The sequence below is a fragment of the Epinephelus moara genome, chromosome 15, assembly GCF_006386435.1.
Source record: "Epinephelus moara isolate mb chromosome 15, YSFRI_EMoa_1.0, whole genome shotgun sequence".
NCBI classification, from domain to species: Eukaryota; Metazoa; Chordata; class Actinopteri; order Perciformes; family Serranidae; genus Epinephelus; species Epinephelus moara.
The window spans coordinates 5418148-5437473 of NC_065520.1; the positions used below are offsets into that span (position 1 = coordinate 5418148).

The 19326-nt window shown below is 39.9% G+C and overlaps 2 protein-coding genes across 10 annotated transcripts in view; both read left to right on the plus strand.

Annotated features, from left to right (window-relative positions):
• The window catches only part of LOC126401747 (microtubule-associated protein 2-like), a 79025-nt gene extending 62934 nt beyond the window's left edge, over window positions 1-16091 (plus strand). The window contains exons 10-16 of the mRNA XM_050063223.1: window positions 2631-2745; window positions 3035-3085; window positions 4750-5060; window positions 10655-10747; window positions 11320-11401; window positions 14071-14183; window positions 14291-16091. Of these exons, the coding sequence (XP_049919180.1) occupies window positions 2631-2745; window positions 3035-3085; window positions 4750-5060; window positions 10655-10747; window positions 11320-11401; window positions 14071-14183; window positions 14291-14500 (975 nt within the window). The 3' untranslated portion in view covers window positions 14501-16091. The remainder of the gene's footprint in view (window positions 1-2630; window positions 2746-3034; window positions 3086-4749; window positions 5061-10654; window positions 10748-11319; window positions 11402-14070; window positions 14184-14290) is intronic.
• Window positions 16092-18864: 2773 nt separating this feature from the next.
• The window catches only part of LOC126401734 (protein unc-80 homolog), a 48153-nt gene continuing 47691 nt past the window's right edge, over window positions 18865-19326 (plus strand). For all 9 annotated transcript variants that reach the window (XM_050063201.1, XM_050063202.1, XM_050063204.1 and 6 more), the window contains exon 1: window positions 18865-19108. In XM_050063201.1, coding sequence (XP_049919158.1) covers window positions 19017-19108 — 92 coding nt within the window. In that variant the 5' untranslated portion in view covers window positions 18865-19016. The remainder of the gene's footprint in view (window positions 19109-19326) is intronic.

Below are 19326 nucleotides of genomic sequence, written 5' to 3' on the forward strand. Positions count from 1 at the left end.
TGAGCCAGCCCTAACTATAAGCTTTATCAAAGAGGAAAGTCTTAAGTCTAGTCTTAAATGTGGAGACAGTGTCTGCCTCCCGGACCGTAACAGGAAGATGATTCCACAGGAGAGGAGCCTGATAGCTGAAGGCTCTAGCTCCTGATCTACTTTTGGAGACTTTAGGGACCACGAGTAACCCTGCGTTCTCAGAGCGCAGTGTTCTAGTTCTCGTGAACGTAATATTTCAGGAAGGCCTTGAGGGAATACTCTTATATTTGGTACAAACATCCACTTGGGCATGAGAATGTAACTGATTAAGATTTGGTGGTCAAAGGCCAAAGGTCACTGTGACCACATCTGTGGCATTCTTGTAAATGCAGTATCCTAAGAACAACCTGAGGGAATTTCTTCGTATTTGGCACAAACATCCACTTTGACTCACAAATGAACCAATTAGGAATTGGTGGTTGAAAGTCAAATGCCAAGGTCACTATGACCTCACAAAACATGTTTTTGGCCATACCTAAATAATTCATACACAAATTATGAAAACAAAATTACACAAATGTCGAATAGGACAAAATGGTGAAGTGCTAACATTTTATATCCATAAAGGTCAAATGCCAACTTATGACTCTGACATCATAATGTTCTGCAAAAACACTTTGAGGCCATTATTCAACGTCATTACTCAGGAACAGAAGAGGAGATATTTAGTCAGACACTGAACTGGTGATACTTATCTTGGGTGCCTTGAAATTGTGCTGATTGTATAGATCTTCTGTGTTGCCCAGTTGAAGACGTGTGTGTCAGGAACACCTTAAGGGAATTTCTTCAAATTTGGCACAAACATCCACTTTGAGTCAAGGATGAACTGATTAGAATTTGGTGGTCAAAGGTCAAGGTCACTGTAACCTCATCTGTTGCATTCTCATTAACACAGTATCTCAAGAGCACCTTGAGGGAATTACTTCAAATTTGGCACTAACATCTACTTGGACTCAAGGATGTACTGATTAGAATTTGGTAGTAAAAGGTCAAGGTCACTGTGACCTTGCGTCCGTCTGATTTCGTGAACGAGATAGTTCAAGAATGCTTGAAGGGACTTTCCACAAATTTGGCAAAATTGTCCACTTGGACTCATGAATGAACTAATTAGAATTTGGTGGTCAAAGGTCAAGATAACTGTGACCTCATGAAACATGTTTTTGGCCATAACTCAGGAATTCATACACTCGTTATGACATAATTTCATACAAATGTCTAATAGGATAAGATTATTAAGAGATAATATTTATATCCAAAAGGTCAAAGGTCAGCTTCACTGTGACATCGTAATGTAATGCAATAACACTTTTCTTTCCATTAGTCAGTGTCATATCTTAGGAAGAGAAGGGGAGACATTTGGACAGATACAGAATGGTGACACAAATCTTGTCCACCTTGAAACTGTGCTGTTTGTATAGATCTTCTGTGTTGCCGAGTTGAAGATGTGCGTAAAGCACCTATGTTTTCACAGACATGGATGTAAACTGTAACTTGACTGGTTTACAGAGGATACAGCCACAAGACAAATCTGAATGGAAATGATGCGTTAAAATAAAGGGTAGGAAATAAAAGCCGGATGGTGATGGCAGTTATGTCTTTTTTGTTCAAATACATTTATTCAGTTTCACAGGATGAGGTTATTCCAGTGGTTCTGTATTCATTTTCTTTCAAATCACACACAAACAATACTCTGTTGTTTCAAATGTGCGTCACATTTGTCTCTCAGTATTTTACATAACCCTGTGTATTGCATCATGTCAGTTGTTGTCTGCATGACAAACTGGATCTTTTCTTCGCCTGCTTCTTTTCATTCCTGCATGTGTTTTTCTTTATTTCTCTCTGTGTGCTTGTTCATTTTGTCTTGCATGCCTGCCCCTGTCCTTGTGCCAGCCTCGACAGAGAAAATCTGTGAGTATAGGAATAGTATGAGAGAAGGCAGACAACACTTATAATGTGCAGTACAGGGGCTCTGAGAAATGTCTTCAACTCCATCTCTCACCTCTGTACATTCTCACAAAACATTTTTATATTTCTCACTCATGTCTTTCTGGAAGTTTCATTATGTTTAATGTCCTTCGTGTAAACATCTCCATCCATTCAAGCTTTTTACTCACTTAAAAATTAAATATTTTGCACAGTAAGGTGACAGTTGTTGAGATATCATACACTTGCATGTAGTGTGTCTGTCCCTTCACCTCTGCTCCATCCCATCTCACTTCTTCATCTCTCCATTTGTCTGTCACCTCTGTCTCACATCACCCTCACATCCTGCATGCTCTCCTGCCTCTCATCGCCGCTTCGGTCCAGAGCCCCACGAGGGCCGTTCTGTTAAAGATGGCAGTTCAGCGTCGGGCATCTGATCACCCGCCCCCCCGGCCCGGCTCTGCTTGTAGCCTTAAACGGAGCCCCCTGGTGCAGGCGGAGCTCAATGAGGCTCGCTCCTCCTCTGCATGTTCCCGCCAGTTCTCTCTGCCACACGAATGGGCAGAGAAGGTAAAATGAAAGGAAAACAGGGATTGATAGGTAGTCAATGCCGTGCACGCTGCATGTGATTGAAGCCAAGTATTGACTATCCAGTGTGTGTGTGTGTGTTCATTCAGGAGAGAGCATACCGCAGCCCAGAGAAGAGGTCGTCTCTGCCCAGGCCGGCCAAATCTCTGACACGCCACATTCCTGCTGCTGAACAAGAAGACAGCACCCCCTCCAGGCCAACCTGTAAGAATACACACACACACACACACACACACACACACACACACACACAAATACAGAACCTTCCAGCTTGTTTGTTTCCCATATTAACTCATCTCTTCAGCAGCAGATTGCTTCTTTAATCTCTTGCACCTATACTCCTCAATCACTTTCTTTTTAATTACTTTATTAAATTCTAACTCCTACCACCCTACACTTCCTTCCCTGCTCTTTTCTTCCCCCTATTTCCCTGACCTCCTTGTTCACTCCTCCCCTTTGTCCTCCTTGTCCTTTTGCCTCCCCCTCCTCGAAGCGATCCAGTCCAGAGCGGACAGCAGGTCTGGAAGAGCCCCTGGTATGGCAGGTAGACCACCTAGTAGCTCCTGTTAGACCCGTCACACCCTCCTCATCCACATATCTCATTATTAGTATAAAGGTTTTTTTAACACCAAAGTAATGGACTAGGATTCTGTATAGAAGCGACCATCCATTGACAAAGCATTCATTCATTCATCTTGGTCACACATTACTCTGAAAGGTCTCTTTACATTTTGCTCCCCTCTTAATAGGGTTGTAACAAGCATGCCTGATGTGCAGCATTTGCCTGAACATGTATGTATAGTGTAAAAAAAACCTTCATCTTCCAATCAGAAAGAAGGTGAAATTGAAATTTTGTTTATTTACACACAAGGAAATTATTTGGTCTATTTTTTCAGGTTATTTCAGGTTATTATTTCGTCTTAGATTGGATACAAAAATTCTGTCCATTTGAGTCAAGTAATTCTGACATAAACCAATTTAAGTTCCATTTATGTAAATACATCATATAAATCTGAGAAGAAAAGACTATAGCCTTTTTTTTCTAATGCCACGAGGCCATTACGAAGTCCCTTCTTTGTGCTGCTTTTGCATTTTTACACAGGATTGCTTCTCCAGTGCGTGATTATAGACAGCGTTACGGCATTGCATAACTAAAAGAGGCGTGACATGTAACACAACAGCATCTGCCTCTAGTGTGACATAAAACATACCCGTCAGCAGCACTTCCTAACCAACAACAATGGCATAACATGGCAATAACAATCATGGAGGGTCAGGAACTAACGAATCTTATTGTTTTCCCAAGTTGCAGACATTTACGGTCGCTGTTCTTCTTCTTAGAGTAAATCGCTCACTGCAAACAGCTACTTTTTAAATCTCCCACAGCAGGTCACACACATAACATGTCGTCAAAACACCACACCGGTCCTGCCTGGGGATTTGTTCTGCCGGATGTTCCTTTTACACAGGCACTGTTTTGATGCTGTTACTACCACCTGTGGCAGACTTAAGGCGAGACCATTCTGTCCCCCTATTTCACACTTGCACCTCATATACAGCATGGCGAGGTAATAGCACGATATTCCTACCTTGAGCAGGCAATGTAAACATAAACAGCACTAATATTAGAACTCAATTGGATGGAAGTTTTATATGCAATTGAAATACAAAAACTTGAGAAATCGTCCAAATAATTTCTTTGAGTGTAGTTTTGTCTCAATTCAACGTAATTTCCATTCGAGTATTTTTTTAAAATGTGTTGAATTTGGCTTTGTCACACCTGCAGTGACTTTATCAGAGGAACAGGTGGGATCCATAACAGCAGGTTCCTGTTCAGGATGTTGTCGACTAAAATCCTATTGCCCAGCAACAAGCCTCCGGCGTTAAATGAATTCAGTTGCCTCTGTGGGCTTTCACAGCTTCCTTGTCAAACAGTCTTGTTTGACCTGGGTTGTTTGTTTTGTGTAAACTGAGCAAATTTGACTCCAATGGGGCAGTGCTGTTTCCTTATCATCATCATCAGAAGCAGATGAAGGATCATACACTCCAATCCATCTATTGCTCTAATGTTTTGTCTTTTTTTCTCTTTGTCCATCTGTCTTGTGTGTTTTTGTCTCCAGGAAGGGTTTCTTTCATTTCACAACTCTGTCCCTCCCTTTTTTCCTCTCTTCATCATTGTAATCCCTTGATTTCTCTTCTTCTCTCAAGGCACAGAGTCTGCACGTTCTCGATCAGTCCGTAGCGGCGCCTCCACTCCTGGCTCCTCTGCCGTCACGCCCGGCACACCCCCAAGCTACTCCTGCCGCACCCCTGGCTCTCGCACCCCCGGCAGCCACACGCCCAAGTCCTTCAGCGTCCTCCAGGAGAAGAAGGTGGCGGTGATCCGAACCCCGCCCAAGTCGCCATCCTCCGCCCAGCGGCAGCTGAAGGTTCTCAACCAGCCCCTGCCTGACCTGAAGAATGTAAAGTCCAAGATTGGGTCCACCTCCAACCTCAAGCACCAGCCGAAAGGCGGACAGGTAACAGGCTGGGCTGAAACCTGACAAGCATGATGTTTTCTGGGTTTAGAATCACACTAAGGATCTCAACAAGTGTCAGGTTCTCATGTGTTTAAGGGATTTTAACAGGAAAAGAAATCACATATACAGCTTTACCATTAAACTAACTCTGGTGCTTGAACCTGTTCTGTTCAGGATTGTTGGAACTTTGGTGGTTTCTAGCGAACCAGCCCATGTTTCCACCAATTTTGGGCACAACCATTGTAATCAAGGATGTGTCATCAATGGAGGGTGTTGCACAACACACAACAGAAGTAAACAGCAGTAACAAGATGGCAGATTGCATTGGTTATCTGTGGGCTGTTGTTAGTTACAGATATTTGTATTTATCCATAAAACAAGCACAGACCAACTATGATTTAGGGCTAGGTTAAAATAATTAATGTGATTCAAATCGATCTTCACGTTACGGTTCACTCTTCAGGTCAAGGAAAACCTGCTATCTTTTGGTTCCAGCTGGGAACCAACTTTTCAGTTCTGAACCAGTTTATTTATGGTTAAAATGCTCCAAACAGTTTAAAATAAGGTGCGCTAACTAGAACTGAACCCATCCCATGTTGCTGGAAGAGAGGTAATAGTTGCAAGAAGTCAAGGTCCAGCTGAGTTAAATCTGCACTTAAGATGATTTTAAAAGTAAAAGAATCTTTTTGTCACTCCGACTGTAAATCTTTACAGAACCCAGAAAGACACACATTTTTTTCAGTGAACAGCAGAGGGAAAGATATGCCTTTCTGGGTAATGAAGTCCTTGAAACTTTCAAACAGCATGCATTTACCTATTTCTGCCACTTGGGGGCAGTAAAGGACAAAGTTATATTGTACACCTTTAAATAAAAAACATTTAATTTGTCTGAAAAGGCTTAAAATAGAATTTTTTTTTATTGTAATCTCAGTATTTAGTGCAAATCAAGCAACACCATTCATTTTATTATATTTTTTAAAATATATCTATTTGATAAAAGAGTTTATTACTGTATATATAATTTCAAGATTTAATGTTTTCACCTTATTGTAGCATGAATTGTAGCATGCTACTCATACATACAAGATGCAAATAAATGTGCTGTTAAAAGAACAAAATAATACATAATAATGATAAAAAGACAGATGCAAAGGGGATCTTTATCCGTCTTTAAAAATAAGTTGTTGTTGCTGGATATTTGATTTGAGAACATTTGTAACAGCCTTCTTCTTCTCTGTCTGTCTGTCTCTCTCTGAGGTGTAGAGATGTTGTAAAATGCTCAAATATCTCTCTTCACATCTTCACTATCACTCACTGCCTCCAAACCCCCGCCGTCACTTCCTCTGACCGTCCTCTCCCTGTCTCCTCTCCTCTCCGTCATCAGCTGCCTCCGGCCTCTTCCCCTCACTTTCCCTTTGTCTCCCTTCTCCTTACCTCTGTCTAATTTCTCCCTATTGAATAAGACACGGACCAGCTTGAGCTGTACAAGGAATCGCATGTTAGTCTCCGGAGCAGATTTAAAATAGCTATCCTCTTAAGAATATTCCTGTCGCTGCCTCCAAGGAGCAGTGAACCTGCAGCATCATTTGCCCCGGGGATCTGTTTCCGTCATCGCTGTGCTGGAGTTTCCCTCCGGCTCTCTGTATTAATAATTGCAAGCGGACGGAATTACTTATTGAGAAGTTGCATCAGGGACACAGAATGAAAAGATATCACCTCACATCACTGTTTCCTCTTCACAAACAGGGGCTCGATAGAAAAAGAGACAGATTTCTGGTTCTGAAATGCACATAGAGGTGGACAAGCTGTTCGAGAAACTTTTTTAGACACACTCATCTTCGTGTGCGTGGTGTAACAGATGTGCTGTCGACTAATGGGCTGCAAGTTCTTAATCACATAACCAAGGCAACAGACAGTCTTAATGTCCCCGCAGTATTGCAGAGGTGAGACTGTTCATTAACCCCAGTGATGTATGATGTATGATGGAGGAGGAGGAGGAGGAGGAGGAGGTGAGTTCTTCTTTCCTCTTTGGAGAGAAATGTGACATAGGGGCAGAAATTTTTAACGAAGCTGGGTGACGCACGGCTTGGAGGAGCAGCACAGGAGCCTTTGTGGAGCACAGTGTGTGATATCACACTGAGAGTGCTCGATAATATCACACCAAAGAGTTGATGGTTGACTTCTTTTTTTAAATAAGTAGAAAAAGAAAGAAATTTTATATGTTAAACTAAAATGTATGATCTATTTATAGTCATATAATGTTATTTTATTTTGACACTAATGACCTTTTTCAAAATAAAACACTGAGTATGCACAAAAAGTAGTTGAAAATAAAAGTGGTTTGGTGGCATTTGATGTTCCACCACTGTAATTTTGGGTGATTTTTCTCTGCTACCTTGACAGAAATTTAAATAATTAAGTAGAGCTGTTGCATAATGTATAACATAGGGCTGCCACAAAGGATTTTAATGATATTTTCAGTATTGAATAATCTGTTGAATATTTGCTATATTAATAATTTGTCCATGAAATGGCAGAAAGGAGTGAAAAAGGACTGCTTACTTTGCTTGTTTTGTTGGAATAACACACCAAAACCTATAAATATTTACATTATTATTACAGAGGATAAAGAAAAATAGCAAGTATCAACATTCCAGAAGCTGGACTAGTGAAGTTTATAATATTTGCTTAAAAAATAATAGATAATTTATCATCGGAATTCTTCATATTTCATTAATCGTTTCAGCTCTAGTATAATGGCTTTTAAAATATCCATATTCTTAGTTCGACTGGATTGTCTGTGCAGGTGCATTGTCATTGCTTGACCTTGCAGCTGTCTGTACTGCAACAGCTGTAGAAGGTAGCGTAGGAGCTGCAAGAAATCCAAAAAAAATAACAGTAAGAGCAGTGTGTGCACCCCTAAATGTGTGTGTGTGTAAGAGGGAAGAGCTGTCAAGAGAATCCAGGTCAGGTCAGTGTCGACCGCAGACGGAGGCTTGCTGTCAGGGCTCCTGCGCGTTTTCCCCTGAATCTCTTCTTCCCTTCTTTGCTCCCTCCCCCTGTGTTCACTGTCGGCCCTTTGAACAATGGAGCAGGCTTTTTCAAACATTATTTTTATTTTACAGAACAACACAGGATGGCACATAGTAAGAAATAATGTCATTGGTTGTATTAAACCACAAATGAGCATCAGTATATAGATTTTATTTATCTGTATGTTGAGTTAATTGCTTGCCTCATTACTTGTTTGTTTTCAATTTGTAAGTTTAGGCTTCGTGATATTGATTATCACCTCTGTTACCATTTGCAATTTTAATATAGCATCAGTCTGAAATGCGTTCAACCAGCAAAAGTGTTTTTCAGCTCTAGTACCAAAGCAAATACAAGACATAACAAATAAAAACATAATTATGCTAATTTTAACAAGCACTGAATATTAATTTTATGCTGAATTTTAAAGAGCACTGAAATATTTTACGTGTCTGAATTTATTTTTTGATATTTGCTGATTTCGCCACTTTAAATTAAAATTAAAATCTTTATCTGAATTCGACCAATCAAATCTGAGCAACCGGAATCTATTTTCCAAAATTGGGAAACCTGAATTTGTGCACATTGACAAAAGTGACGTTGCACATCAAGAAGTTTCATATTTGAATTTCAAAGAGTTGAATTCAAAACATATATTTAGATACAATTAAGTATTCAGTAGATGTTGAAATTAAAATACTTATGTCTACTTATGATTTGCTTCCATACTGGTTAAATTGACCAATGACATTATTTCTGCCTCGAGAGCAGCTCTGAGAAATATTTGTAGAACTAAAAAAAAAAAAGCATTGTAAATGTAAATGCATGTAAACACACAATGATCACCCATGGCACACTTGACTTATCTCAGTAAGGCACATATAGTGTTTTCTTTTTTTCTTTTTTTTTTTTTGTTTAAATTCGATTTTGTTTTAGGTTCAAATTTTACACGAGAAGCTGGACTTCAGTCATGTTCAGTCAAAGTGCGGCTCCAAGGATAATCTGAAGCACTCGCCCAAAGGAGGCAATGTATGTACGCCTTTCTCTTTTCTTTCCCTTTTTCCTCTTCTCTTTCTTTCTCTTTTCGGCTGGGGCTGTTGTGGCACTCTCTCGTGCTACTTTTATGTGTTCATGCCCATCTGTCTGTCTTGAGCTAGAGAAGGGTTTATATCCAAAGTGCAAAACATCCATGTTTCTTCTTTGTCAACCAAGATGTAAGGTGGCCAAATTCCCAAATGATAGTGTAGTATTGTGGTATGGAAGCAAATAACAGATTTTAATTTCTACTGAATACTTTATATTGAAATTTAAACATCACTGAATTCACAGCATTGAAATATTTTATGTTGAAAACCATGTATCTGAATTTATTTGTTCTGAATTCACCTATTTGAATTTAAAAAATGAAATTTTCATTCACAAATTCAGATATAAAAAATTCAAGTTTCAGAATTGCAAAAAATAGATCAGGTTGCACGAATTAGATTTTTAAATTCAATTTGATAAAAATCTTGAAATGTAATTTTTTTTAAAAATCTATTGATTTGTGCTTTTAATTCTGAAACTTTAATTTTTGGATATGAACTTATAAAAATTGAAAAAGAAAACCAAATTTAGAAATTGCAAATCAGTATTTTTTCAGAATTGCAAAAAATAGATCCAGGTCCAAATTTGATTCTTAAAATCAAATTGATAAAAGTTAAATTCTTAAAATTTAATTTTAAAAAAAAAACGTATTTTTATGGGGTTTTTTTAATTCTGAAACTTGAATTTTTGAATTTGAATTTATAAAAAAAACAATATTTTTTCAATAATCACAAATTCAGATAAAAGTTTCAGAATTTAAAAAGATTGATTTTTTTATATTAAGATCTGATTTGATCTGAGATCTGAATTTGACCCATCAAATTTGCGCAACCTGAATCTATTTTTTTTAAAATTCTCACAATTGAATTTTTTTTTTATCTTACATTAAAAAAAAAAGAAAAAGAAATTGCAATTCAAAAAATTTCACATTTTGATTTTTAAGAGGTGAATTCAGAACCAATAAATACAAATACAAGGTTTTTCAAAGTAAAATATTTCAATGCTATGAAATCTGTAGTGTTTGAATTTCAATATTAACATAGTGGCTGTTCAAATTAGAATAGTTTAGTCTCTTCCTCCATATACTGGATGTTGCACTCGGGAATTAAACTTCCATATATGCTTCAGGCTGCTGTAACAAATCAAAATAGGGACAAGTTCAACACTCGATGGATTACAGCACTAAAAGTGCAGCTTCTGCTCTCTGATAAATGCCTTTATCCCTGCATAAAAAATAACCTCCATCAATATAAAGCTTCAGCTTGTTTTCTGTGGTCTAGATCAGATAAAATTTAAATTCCCCAGCACTGAAGTGAGCTGACAGATTGATAGGTTGTGGATTTAAAATTGGGACACTTTTAGGAGATTATTTTTGGCAGGAAAGTGGGAGGGAGGGGCATTTTTAAGCCCCCCCACCCATCCACTGTGCTGTCAATGTTTGCTGTTTGAATAAAAAAAAGCCACCTTGTCATCCCCAGGTCATGATTCCAAGTGTTAAACTGGACTTTAGCCATGTTCAGGCTAAATGTGGCTCCCTGGACAAAATCCAGCACGCAGCAGGCGGGGGGAACGTGAGTGACTCTGCAGAAAAACACATTCAACCTTTACATCTAGGCATGTTTGTGAATTATAGTTGTGGCGTGTTTTCATTTTAATTCAATGTTCCACCAGCATTTGGACTAAAAATATAATATTTAATGTCTTCCCTCGGCACACAGCATACAGTGTCTCTGCATCGTATATAAATCTTAATGTAAACACCTCTTTACAGCATGCAGGGTTGTCTCCCTGTCTTTTTAACAGTGTTTGTACTCGCTCTAATTCACATCACCCATGGACAATAAAGTTTAATTGAAGCACCTGCTCCCTGTAGCGTCACGTAGTGCCTGTGTTTGATGTCTGTGCTGTCGCCGCTCGCTTTCATGTTAACCTCTCTCCGGGGAACCAGCATCAGCATCTCTGATTCGTCATTGGCTTAATTTGCACTCACCTGCTGTATCAGTAATCATACTAAAAGACATATATTAGCCTTCTCCTCACACTGCATTTCATGTCTGAATCGTACATCTCTCCAGCAATTAGTTAAATATACTTTTTCCTGTGAACATATGTTTATATGTGTTCTTTCTGCTGCTGCCCACAGGTCCAAATCCAGACCAAGAAGATCGACTTGAGCCACATCACCTCCAAATGTGGCTCCATGTCCAATATCCACCACAGACCAGGTACGGCAGGGTTTTTTTAAGCTTTGATTTAAGGAATTTATCAGGATTACATATACTTGTTCGACACTATTCTTCATTGGTGTAAAATAGCAAGTACAGTACTTGAAGGAACCTACGCACATTTTCAAAATTCATACATTATATCCTCTTCAGATCCGAACTTTTGTTTGGTATGCATTTTTAATTTCTCCTAGTTATTAGGGATCAACAGGACCCAATAAGTATAAAAGAATAAACACTGTCAATGATAATAAAGTCCCAATGTCCTCAAATGAGTACTTCCTAATTAACTGTGTCTTAGCTCATTACTGTTGCTAAAATTAGTCACATTGGTATTCTATATCAAACTACAAACATTTTTAATAATAAATAAACAAGTTTCAACCATAAAATGTGATCAGGTTTTGGACCTTTTGTGGCTGCAGCCTGACTTGGCAGAGATGGCTGCCATCTTGTTTTTACATGGATTAGTGTATTGTGCAAATGATCCTTCCACATGTTCACCGACGCAAACTTTGTTACGACTTTTACTTCTATAGATAGTCAAGTTTGATCGTGTTCTGAGCGCCCCGCCAGAGCCACTAGATGGGTCAGAAAAGTGTCCATGAACGAGGACAAAATGTCTAAGTTAAATAGAAACATGAACAACTCTCTCCCAAAGCCAAATCCTAGAGTGCTTAAACTCAAATGTGTGATGTAATCAAGTCTAAAGTCTGGAATTGATTGGAAAGATTTAGAAATGGCCCATTCAGCATAATAAGTACCTTTACTTTTAGTACTTTAAGTACGTTTTGATGCTAATACTTTTGTACTTTTACTTTAGTAAGAGTTTGAATTCATGACTTTAGTATTTCTACACTTATGTATGACTATTTTTACACAAATAAAAAATTGGATACTTCTTCCACCGCTGCTCTTTAAAAACAATTGAGTATTTACACACATCTGACATCTGACACGGTATTTAGGGATACTTTTCTGAAAGAAACATTGAAACTAGTAGTTTTTTATTAAATATTTTAATTGCCCAAGGATGCTCAGCAGATTGAGCCAATAAAATACGTAAAAACAAAGTAAAAAGTCTGCTCTGGCGGTCCACAGCTGTAGCGGCTCAAATTCGGCCAGCAAAACCCCCCCAGCACCGAGTGTCACGGTAGGCTAGTGACCAGTGGCAGCGTTGGGTCTAACCCGTGTAACGGCAGCAACAGAAAGTCTGCTGACCTGGTGGAGAGTCAGAGCTGTTCACTTCATGGTCCCCTGGAGCTGGGGTTTGCACTGGCTGGATTTGTGTTGCTACATTGACTGGGAGTCTATGTCTGGAGCTGCTGTCCACTCTCCTCCTGGCGAGGTGATCTGTAGCGACGTGGAGTGAGGCGGAGGACACACTGAGATTTGAGGCTCTTGAATTACAATTTGCTCAAAGTTTATTATGGGATTTTTTTGCCTAGTGACACCAAAATAAAATTGCCTACTCTGGCCTTAAAGGGATAGTGCACCCAAAAATGAAAATTCAGCCATTATCTACTCACCCATATGCCGATGGAGGCCCTGGTGAAGTTTTAGAGTCCTCACATCCCTTGCGGAGATCGGCGGGAGGAGCGGCTAGCACACCTAATGGTAGACAGCGCCCCAGACTAACATCCAAGAACACAAAATTGAATCCACATAGTATCTCCATACTGCTTATCCGTAGTGATCCAAGTGTGCTGCAGCCGCGACATAAAAAGTTGTTTCGAAAAATGTCATATGAACTCTGTTCTTAGCCTCACTGTAGCCTGTAGCTCTGACTGCTTCTCTGTGCTCCACGTTCACGCGTGCGCGCTCAGGGTCATCGGTGATGCACAGTCTCTGAAGGGCAGCAGTCTCGTCAGTACTGATGTCCAGATTCTCAAGTGCAGGCATCGCCAATTCCCAGTCTGAGCAGCAAAGACTTTCCTCATCCGTTGGCATTGCTTTGCATTTGAAACAACTACACCACCAGGTTTCCACTGCTCGGCTGGCTGAGGCTCATGAGCTGCAGCGGNAAGCAGTCAGAGCTACAGGCTACAGTGAGGCTAAAAACAGAGTTCATATGACGTTTTTCAAAACAACTTTTTATGTCGGGGCTGCAGCACACTTGGATCACTACGGATGAGCAGTATGGAGATATTTTGTGGATTCAATTTTGTGTTCTTGGACGTTAGTCTGGGTCGCCGTCTGCCACTAGGTGTGCTAGCCGCTCCCCCCACCGATCTCCGCAAGGGATGTGAGGACTCTGGCTGAATTTTCATTTTTGGGTGCACTATCCCTTTAATAGCTTTTATTGAAGTCTTCACTACATGTATTATATGAGTTCAGACAGACATGAATGTAAACTGCAACTTGACTGGTTGGCAGAGGATTACAACAGCAAGGCAGTAATTCTCGGTTAAAATACACAATGCATGTTTTTGCCATCATGTCAAATGAGGGAAATATTCTTTGTAATTTATGATGGTAATTTCAACCTCGTCCCCCAACCCGAAATGATACTGTGTGTATCAAGAGAGTAAATAGATAAAGCTGTTGTTTTTTGGCACTGCAGTGTGCACACTCAGATTCTTTGCCTCGAGTGTTGCTCAGGAGAAGCCTGCAGGCAAGTGATGCCCCATGGGTTTCATGCTTTTCTTCTCCTTCTGTCCTGTTCCCAGGAGGAGGTCATGTGCGCATTGAAAATGTGAAGCTGGACTTTAAAGACAAGGCCCACGCCAAGGTCGGCTCCCTGGGCAACACCAGCCATGTTCCTGGAGGCGGGAATGTTATGGTAAAAAGAAGCACACAGATACAGCTTCCTGTCAATGCCAGTTTCTGTAAAAATAAAGACAAGAAAACACCTCTGACCTTTTCTTTTTTTTTTTATGCACCCGCCAGATTGAGAGCCACAAGCTGACCTTCCGGGAAACAGCCAAAGCTCGAGTGGATCACGGCGCAGAAATCATCGTCACCCACTCCCCTGGCGTCGAGACGGGAGGCACTTCCCCTCGCCTGTCCTCCTCCGGCAGCATCAATATGATGGAGTCACCCCAGCTCTCCACGCTGGCCCAGGATGTCACCGCTGCCCTCGCCAAACAGGGCTTATGAGCGGGCTGCCTCTCCTTCGGATAGCCTCCAAAAAATCCACACCATCACTCCTTTTCCCATCAATTTCACTCATAAGCATCCAGTGTTCTCCCGAGGTCCTTCACTGCAACACGACCCCCGTGACCCCAAAGGTTCTACAGTTACAGTTGATAGACTGTCTCGTCCATCAACGACCCTTCTGGCCCTCTCTGTGGGATTATAAAAACTGAATTCTAAGATTATGCTTCATTCACACCTTTAAAAGGAACATGCCCAGTCACTTTTTATTTCTCATTTTTGTTCACTCAAACATGGACTTTTCTGTTTTGTTTTAGATAGGCTGTACATTAAGGTTTTGAATGGATGTTCGTCTAAGAAGGCATTGACGGTTTTAAGATTGTACAGTGATTTTTTTTTTTAGCGTGAAAAGCATCACATTCCACGTGTTTGGAGATAAACGGTATGGTGCATAATGTTCATTCGGAATTTATACGATACTGAATGCAAGAAATAGCTACTAGATACTAGACGCTAGTCTTAAAGATACAACAGCAAGAGACTTAAGTTACAGAAAAGTGGCGCGTAACTGTACCTGCAAAAGAATGGCTGATGAGCATGTCTGCTAAAATGTGACATGACGGGAATTTTCGTTTGTCGGTTTTAATCTTATGGTTTCCTGATATGTGCTGAATTGTTGGAAAAAATTGTGTTCTCCTGTTTCTTTTTATATATGTCACTGTAGTGGAAGTTGTTACAGTTTTGTATGTTCCCTGTGGCTGCACTGGCTTATTAGCACTTCCATGTGGATAACCACTGCAGTTATGTCGAGTCAAGCGCTAAAAGGCTAGCTTTCCAATAGATTTTTGTTTTCTTTTTCGCAAACCAATGGGCTGCTCTTTTTGTTTGGTTTTACATTAGCTCTGTGATTTTATTAGGCTACAACAACGCTGTTATGCTGGCATGGCAAATAAATGATAAATAAATTAGATCTATTTGGAGCGAACTTAAACTTTTCAGTGTGAGTGTAAATGGCCAGGATGCATTCTAGTGTTCAAGGTCAGATCCCTAAACCGGCCCCTCATGCTCGTGTGATCTTTCTCCTTTTACAGAGACTGGGTTGTACATTGTATTTGAAAGGGGCGATGGGCCCAATGTTTGTTTAAAAAGTGGCAAGTATGAAGCTTTATATGAAAACATTCCATAAAAAGAGCAGCTACCTGGCCATTTTGTGCGGTTGAACCGGTAACTTTACAGGAAATGAAAGCAGAAACGAAGAAGACAAGAAGAATGGGAGTAACCCTCAACTTGCAGCTGTTAGAATTCATTTTAAAAAAAAAAAGAGTAAAAAACAAAACTGTTCTAGCATATTCTCTGCTCACCATTGTGAAATTCCTCTGCCCCCTTTTTCCTCCTCCCCCAGGTGTCAGTTGCCCCTCCAGTGTTTTTCTGTGCTTCCTATATCCGCGCCTCCCTCCTCCCCCGGCCCCTCTTTGCCTGTGTAAGTGTATTTAAAAGACCATGTAGATGTGTGCACACTTTCCGATGTTTGAGACGTACTGATGACAAATGCTCCTACAGGATGATGACAACAGAAATAAAGAAAATAAAAACAGGTTCACTCTTGTGTCGCGTATGAATTCTCAGAAAATATTGTCATCAGCATTTATTTTTTAATCCAGTGTAGTGAAATTGGAACATGTTGGAATGGTGGTGTCAGTTGGATCTGTGATGGAAATGAATCATGTTTTAGATTTACCTTACCACTTTTATTGTAAAAAAACATTGTTGTCTACATGAAGGCAAGTGTTGGGGGATGCTAACACATTTTGAGTTTATTTATATAATATTATAATATTTTTGCCCTTCTGCATTTACATTGTGTGAACTGGAAAGTCTGATGTAATCATGTGCTTTCCTACTGTACTCTGTATTTTTATTTACTGTGCCAGTTTAGGGACTGTTCTTTACTCATCAGAGGAGGGGTGGTGGGGTGTGACTTCATTTTTTGTTTTGTTTTGTTTTGTTTTGTTTTATGACCCTCCACAAAACTACAATTATTTTTTACCTTGAGCCTTCCTGAGTGATTTGGGGAAAATACATCACCCACAAAGTAGTGTTTTTAAAAATATTTTTGATTTTAAAAACTTACCTGTTGATATTTAAAAGTTAAAAGTTGAAGACAAAAAGGTTTGGTTTTTCATTCTTGTCGTACATGCTGGTTAGGTAGAGCAAAGGGTTTATTTTTGGCAAAATCTTAAATTAGACATGTAGGATAAAGTGATTTTGATGAATTATCAGTAGTATAAGGGTTATAGGGGTTATTTGGTTATGTTTTTTTTCTGACTGAAACATTCGTCCCACATAAAGTTTTAAAGGACTGTCTGAAATTTGAAAATCCAGCACTAATTTCTGTCTTTACAGTTTCTGGCTATAATAATTGCTGTAATTTTTTATCACTTTTTAAAGATAACGTGCCTTCCAAGGGGCATGTTTGGAGGGTATTTTTTATTAAAAATCAGCGGTAAAACAAATACAATATACAGCCTCATTAAAATTGTATGCTGCTCCCCTAAACCAAAATAAAAAAAAACACAAGTCCCTCCCCAGTGCTTACAAAATTATTTGACATGCCTCCCCGTTTTTGCACCACCCTTTCCCTTTTCATAAGTAACGAACAGTCCCTTACCCTGCTTTATAAAAATGAACAGGCACGCGACAGCACCCCCTAGCGTCACATTTTACAACCTACACAGAATAATGCGGTATGAAAACGCCACACGGGGTACAGTTGTGCACTTAATTATGTTCGTTTTTATACGGTGTTTTGTTCGGAATAAATTAACAATATACAACGAGTTCGTTCGTGGGCTTTAGAGGAACTGGTAGGCGAATTTTGTTACATTTGGACGGTGCCAGTTTAGCTGTTTTCCCGTTGGGCTGTGAGCTAAGTTAGCCGAATGCTAGCAGCCGTTAGCTTCGTATTTGACATTAGCATACAGACAGTTTTAGAAGATAGCTAACAGTATGTACTTCGTCTTCTCTACAATATTTAGCTCTTGGTAAGAAGTTCACGAGCTATTCTTTTATTCTTATTCGTCTCTTGTTACAAAAATAGGGGAAAACTTTATGGAAATGGCGCTTGTGACATTATTTAGCGACAATTTTGAGGCAACGCTATGTATGACGTTTCATGTTAGCCTACTTGTAGTTTACTTGAGCAACTCCTTTGCACTTCCTTTGCATATTAAGATTTTACAAATATTTTAAACTTATAGAATATGATGTAGTACCATACATAAGTCTGCCCAGTGATAAAAAAGTAACATTGGCTCAGACAGCTTGTCAATTTGGACACAATAATACCTATATGGGAATATATATTTCAATGCAACTGTAATTTTACTTTGTAATGCAATATTTTAATGTGGTATTGCTACTTTTACTCCATTTGCTCAAGTATTGTACAATTTTAGGGACTTTACTTAAGTATTTCCATTGTCTGCTGCTTTATACTTCCACTCCACTTCATTTCAGATGGAAATATTGTTGTTTTTACTCCACTACATTTATGTAACAGCTTTAGTTGCTGGTTACTTTTCGGAGTTCAGATTGATAATACAAAATAAGACTTGATTTATGCTTGGGTAGGGGAATTATATAAAATATATAACAAAAAGTAGGTAAAATTAGCCCCACTTTAACCAGCTGCAACATTAAAATGATGTCAAATGAATGCAGAAATTGTGATCCACTTATTTAAATTACTAGTATTACTATTACTATTGCTATATTTAAAAGGGCCATTCTGCATGAGTACTGTTACTTTTGGCACTTTAAGTAGGCCTATATTTTGATGCTTATACTTGTGTGCTTTTGCTTGATTTGCATTTTGAATGCAGAACTTTTACTTGTATGTCTACACTGCTATTGCTAACTTAAGTAAAAGTCTGAATACTTCCCTCACCACTGTACTTCAGTAAAGGATCTGAAACTTATGGAAGTGTCAAAGTCTGGTATGGCCCACTACCTTGTCCACCAGGGTTAATACACAACCTGTTGATATTCAGCTGGAGGATTATGCCTCCCGTGAATGCACCATCCGGGTGCGATTCAACGTGTGTTTACAGCCGTTTGTGTTTAAGTCACACGTTGTAGTCATTTCCTTTAATGGTGTATAAAGCAGAGGGTTGACAGGGGAAACATCTGGCCCAGCTGCACACTGCGGCTTTAAGCTCCGCCGCCGATAATAAATTAGCACGCCGATCAACTGTCGCTGTCCGGTGAGGGAGGTGCTGAAATCAGAGCGCTCTCCTTCTCCCCCACCCACCCCCCAGCTCTCTCCATCTCTCCCTCTCCCTCTCTCCGTATCTCTGTTGCCGCCGACCGACCGACACTTGCAGCCATTTTACGCAGGACGAACCCAATCATGTCGTGAGGGAAGCTCGCTGGTCACCTGGGCAGAGCCAGCAGCAGCCGCCGCGCGTCCCGGTGGTCGCACGCAGGCAGGCGGGCAGGCAGGCAGGCAGGTCCGGCCAAAATGGTGAAGAGGAAAAGCCTGGACGACAACGAGCCGGAGTGCGGGAAAGGAATACCGTTCCCCATCCAGACCTTCCTATGGAGGCAAACCAGGTTAGTGTGGGAATTGATAACAGGTGTTTGCCATTGCCGAAAATAAGGGGGGATCAAGGATTTGACAGCAGCCGCTGCCTGGCACATGAAAAGCCACCCGCATATCTGTCCTAATAAGCGTCAGAATAGATGTGTTGCCTGGTTATAATTCAACCCGTGAATGGATGCCCGTGCAACTGAGTGTGTCAGTCCTCTGGTTTCATTGAGTGATTTAAATG